General features: G+C 40.6%; 1 protein-coding gene across 1 annotated transcript; it reads right to left on the bottom strand.

Moving 5' to 3' along the window:
- Positions 1–3,599: 3,599 nt before the first annotated feature.
- Positions 3,600–5,650, bottom strand: AURKAIP1 (aurora kinase A interacting protein 1). The gene is made up of 3 exons (XM_010149680.1): positions 5,599–5,650; positions 4,626–5,074; positions 3,600–3,707 (listed from the first exon to the last, which is right to left on the bottom strand). Exons 1-3 carry the CDS (start codon positions 5,648–5,650, stop codon positions 3,600–3,602), a joined length of 609 nt encoding a protein of 202 aa, XP_010147982.1.
- Positions 5,651–5,905: the final 255 nt, after the last annotated feature.

Below are 5,905 nucleotides of genomic sequence, written 5' to 3'. Positions count from 1 at the left end.
ACTGTTGTTTTTGGAGAACAACTGACCAGGCTCAGCCCAAGCGAACCCAAACCAGGATGTTTTCCCAGTCAGAACAGAAATGCCAACAGCAGAACGGCATGAATGGTGGAAAGAAAAGACGTCATCTTAGTTATCCACAGGTGCTGCTTGCAAGATCAGTAAGATCACTTCAGCCAAATTTTCAGCTAGTGTAAACAAGCACAGTTTATTAACTTTGGAATAGGTGGACTAGGGTGCACACCCACTGAAGTAGAGCTGGCTTCCTATTTTGAGAAGGACCAAGCCAGAGCTACCGAAGCCAACGTACATACACCAACTTAACCCAGGTAGTATTTTGACAGTTTTTAATATGAAAGTGTCCCATTTAACATAGATACTAGCTCACTAGTGTAAAGGTACACATTGTTTCTGCAGAGGGATGTAAGCAGGAGTGTAAATGGCTTCATATTCCAATTCTGTGTGTCCTTTCCAGACCAGTGACTGTCAGGCAGTTTCAAATATAAAATTACCATCCCACTGGATTTTTCCAGTCGCTGCAATAAAAAGCATGAATTCATCTAGCAAACTCCTGCTGACTTTCAACCACTTCCTCTCAGTACAGGAAAATGAGATGAGGGAGAAACGTACAAGTCTTAAGTATTTTCAGAATTATACACATCAAACCTTTCCTGTTTGGAGCCTTTTCTTTTTTGCTACCACAGCTACATATGCACATTAATATATAGATTTCCTACGTCTGCAGGTACATTGGTATGCATGTATTTTGGAGAGGAACAGCAACTCACAATTAAGCTTTGTGAATTGAATGTTATGTACTCGTGCTCCCCCTACAGAAATATAGGTGCAGCATCCTGTAGTCAAGAGTTACAGCAAGTTAATACAACCCTGGTATGTATTATACGATTAGTGCTATGTGAGACAGTCTGTGCAGTGTCTGCCACAAGGAAAACACAAATCCCGAGACACGCTTTGAGGTACTTCCATAGAAAGGAATATTGCACCTGTATGACTAAGACTGGCTGTAATGGACATGGATGGCTCGCAGATACTTTTGTAAATCACACAGTATTTCCAGACTTCCATACATTATGTCTAATAGACGTAAAAGTAATGAATACTCTAGGCAGACTACAATTTGGACTACTACTTATAGACAGCATACTATTTAATAAGTTACTTTACTTTGTGGAGACTTGCAGTTCACCACACAAGTACCCTAATATAAAATGATCATAGTACAAGAGTTCACTTGCACTGGAACATCACAAGTTACTGAATAATTATGCTTTGCAATTCCCACTCTTTTCAGTAGTTCTCTTTTCTCATTACTATCCTGATGTAAAAACAAGTCAGAGCACAAGGTGGTGGTGCTGATCCAGGAAAACGGCAAAGTTCTCTGCCTGCGTGACCCCAGCAGACAAGAGTAAAATGGACAGGTTTGTGATCTACAGCCCCATCATGATGGTCCCCAAAAGCAAGAGAGGTTTTATGTCAAACTAGAGAGAGAGAATACCAACCTAAGTCCTAGTGGATAAAAAACTTGAGCAGTTTGTAGATTCAGACACTACAACAGAGAACAAAGATGTAAGTTATAGGATTAATACAAACAGAAATTCAAAGAATCCACCTTGTAACTTGAATCAGAGATACAGCATTGACAAAAGAGCAGAACAAATGACAAACGTGCATGCTACTTCTGTCTTTTATAAAGTATTTTGCTCCACGTAATTCTAAAGGCATCCCAAAGCAGCAGCCAGCCATCTCCTGGAAATGTGCAAATTGATGACTCTCTCTCCCTAGACAGAAAAAGAGTAAGCCTGGACTAGGAGTTAGTAAAAGCAGCTCTACAACTGACAGAACAATGCTGGCATAAAGGCTCTTAAAAGATGTGGCTGAGGAAAAAGAAAGACACGGACCTGACTTCAAAGGTACTAATCCTCTCGGGCCCCAGCCTTTCATCTGTACCTCTTGGTGCATGGAATGCATATTGGTATTTTAGAAACGCCTCATTTAACAAACCTGTAAGCCAGAATGAACACTCAATCTTTCCTTTCTTGGTGAGTTTCTAAAGGCTCATGGTTAGACATCCCCCCTCTCTGTTGAAATCCTGACAACAGGCCGAATCAGAGTCCTAGTGGTCTTGGATAAAATCAACAGCTGCCTATTTAAAGCATGAAATGGAAAGAACATCTTTTTAACATTTTTCATCAAAGTTGTCCACTGTTAACATATGGTTTGGGAAAAAACCTATAAAAACGTGCTAACCACATGTTTCTACAGGACTTCAATACAGCTCTCAGAATGCCAACAGTTCTCCAGGGAAATTAATCAATTCTGAACTGCAGGTGTACCCTTTCCTTAAAATACCAACATAAAGACCCAGGTAGCTTCTACATTAATGGCTAAGGAGCTTCAGCGGCTTTGAATTTACTGCCATCTAGAGACAACAACAGCAGAGCCACACACACCACCTCAGACACGTTCACTGCGCGTGGAGCCACCCGTCCTTCCCACAGAGACTGAACTGTGCCTTGTAGCGATGAGTTCCACGGGTTATTTTGTTCTTCCCTTTCAGTTCAGTCAAGTGTCCTGCCCCTAGTATTTTCATGGCAGCTTCCCTGTGTGCTGCTCAATGACAAGCCCAAGGGAGCTCATTCTTTTTCCTTCCCTTCTCTCAGAGGTCAGTCGTTCCCATCTATCTGCCAGAATACAGACTGGGAAGAACTACATCACACAGAACAGAAGTTAACTGCCTTAAACAGAAAAATCAAAAGCAGAACACACACCAGAACCTAGATATAAAATCTTCTGCCAGGGTTCAAAATAAACATTTGTATTTTTCACAGCTTTCATGACTCTTCAATCATGTAAAACCACCGGATTACGCAGGCACAAAACAGTTCTTGTAGTTAGTGAATAGTCAGCTCTAAACTTTTATGATACCAATATCTGGATGTTGAGTGTAACACAAGTCAGTTGTAGAAAAAGGTAACAGCTCTTTTATTAGCACAAAACAGAACAGAAAAACTAATATACCTTTTAATGATGCTCATGCAATGCCTATCTAAGGCACATGCACACCAAAGCTTCAGGTAGGTGAAAATTAAAGCTTTTGCAGATATATTCTATGGAATTCTGATCCAATTCCTATTTTACCACAACTCTTAGTAGACACCAGCCCTTCTATAGCAAGACTACAAAAGAATGTGATTCTCTTATCTTACAGAGTTACAATCAGAAGAATTCTTTCAGCTATCCCAACTCCCACAGCTCATTGTTCTTATACTACACCATTCAGTCTAACCTTAAATAGCAAATTCAGAATTCAGGCGCAGGCTTAAGACGCTTTTGCTCAGACACAGGGCTGGGGGCTACAGCTCAGGACTGTACACAGCAGTGCCACGTCACTGTACAAGGGCTCACACCATTCTTTTGAGGAGGAAAAGCATATTGCTGTCAGGTTTGTCCTTGAAGAACCGCTCACCAAGACTGAAAGTTTTCTCCTACTAATTTCATCACACTCAGAAAAAGGTTTAAAGTAATCTGCATATTTAAATATTTTTTAATTACAAGTACAGATTGACCCATTACAAGTGTTTTTATCGCTTTGAACTTTTCAGAAATATCTTGGGCGTTTGCCATCCTGCAGGAGGATTTTTCAAACCCGCTCTTTTCCAGATGCGCTCCAAGTCTTTCTCAAACCTTATCTGAAACAAAACCAAAAAGAATAAATAAAAAGAAAGAAAGAAAAAGTGGTAACACGGCTCAGAAGCAACACTCAAGTATTCAGCCACCGTTCATGTGTCCCAAGGAGAATCTAGGTATAACAGACACCAAAGAAACAAATGCTTTTAAGTAAGCAGCTTGTTCTAAGTGTCAAAATTATTAAGCCTTGCTGCAGAAAATACATTAAAATGCACAAGGAACTCAGTAGCATTGTTTTAAAAGTCTTGTGTGAGGAAAACTGAGGAGCTAGAAAACAAAAACTGTAAGAAAATCAAGAGGATTTCCTCATCAACACTGCTTCCCATGAATCTGAAGAAATGGAATTACAATTAACCCAAATTTGCACCTACACAAGGCGAAAATTACCAGAGGATGAACTAAAGTGTATCACAGCAAACCTAACAGACTACTGAAAGATAGTGTGGGATGGTAACATCTAGGCTTTGAATGAAGGCCCTCACCCCAAAGTAAAAGGATTCTATAAAGAAACAGACAATAGGAAGCACTTTAGGATGCTGGCAAGACAGGAAAGCAGTTAAGATTAAATCAATCTCCCTCATACACCAAACACACGTGAGTTAATCTTTCATACAAACACTACAGTTCTTCTCCATTAGCCACATATATTTGTAAGATAGTCACACCAGAAAAATTATGCCTAGTAACTATCATATGTTTACAACCACAGAAACATTCTAAATTACAACTTCTGAAGCTGTACGGGTCAAACATCAAACAGAAAAAGCTGTTGTACATACTGAATTCATTAAGGCTCTCCAAGCTGCTGCTATTTTTTCCTAAAGCAATTCCACCCAAAAATACCATCCGATACCTGAACAGAGGGCAGTTTGAGAAGGAGGCACATTTGTGTCAAGAAGTTCCCTCTGTCCTGAGCTTACCTGACGTTTCTTCTTGCGGCCTTCCTTTATCCTCCGTCGTATAAACTTTCTTCGCTTTAGCAGCTTTTTGTACTTGTGCCGATTCATTTTCCTTCTGCGAATCTTCAAGATGTTCTTACATTGAAGCTTTTCCCTAAGCGTTCCCTCTCCTTCCTCCACGTGAGTCCCCTCATCAGACGGGGGACAGTCATACCGCTGGAGAGGTTCATGGCCCACTTCTTCCTGAGCGTTAAGGCCTTCTGCTTTAGGAAGGGAATATCTAACTGTCAGCCAGCTTTCTAAGGGGCTGATGGAAAGTTTTCTAGGGATCAGCATCTCTTCCAGTTCAGGGTCCAGAGCATACCACTGCTGAGGCTGGGCTCCACTCTTATTAGATGGCTGTGTGCTGTAGTGCGCAGATGTAGAACGACAGCAAAGAAATGAAGACACTGACCTTGGCAGAAGGTGGCCTTTGAAGAAAGATTTTTTTGAAGAAAAGAATTTTACTTGACAGGCAAAATTTTCAAACTGCATCTTAAGAAAAACTCTGACCAGCTCCCAAATCACCAGACAACTGTGGCCACAACAACCTAATTAGAGACGCTACTTACAAAAATTATATTCCCATCACAAAATCAAGGACGAATTTTTTAATTTGAATTTAATTATGTTGCCATAATGCCATCTGCTAAAATCACATTATACAGTACTGTAATGTGTAAACTGTGTAGGTGTAAATTGCAATGGCTAGGAACTGTGCTGTATTAACCCTTTCTGTTGCTAGGAAATCTCCTCCTAAGCTTAAGAGGTCAAATCAGAGCTACCCAGTACTGATAGAATAGACCAGAGACATCGTAACATTACACAGCCACTGAATCAACAACCACCTCACTACTCTTGCAGTGCTTGATGTTAAAGAAACTTCTGAGAACCCGATTAGCACAGGAAAAAAACCCAACAACCAAACAGAAATCTAGGTCACACATCAGCTTACCTGCAATTCGTGAAGCCTTCAGTAACTGGGAGGTCAGACGTGACAGTAACATACTGTTTCACTTTGTTCACTGTCAGAGCCAGTAATGACTGTTAAAATAAGAACATTTATTCAATGAGACAAACATGTTTTCACGCTTAAAAAAGCTCACTTCTAAATTTAACCCAAAACTCCAAAAAGATGCGAGGAGACACCCTAAGCACCCTCCTCCGTCGGATTTTGCAGTAGTAGACTGACCCACAGGCACGGGGCGGGGAGGAGATGCAAAGATGACTAATAAATTTCGGCAGTTCCAGGTTTCGAAACA

Source organism: Eurypyga helias, unplaced genomic scaffold, assembly GCF_000690775.1.
Source record: "Eurypyga helias isolate BGI_N326 unplaced genomic scaffold, ASM69077v1 scaffold4634, whole genome shotgun sequence".
Lineage (NCBI taxonomy): Eukaryota > Metazoa > Chordata > Aves > Eurypygiformes > Eurypygidae > Eurypyga > Eurypyga helias.
Note: the sequence above shows the minus strand (reverse complement) of the source record. Positions and strands in the feature narration are given on the sequence as shown.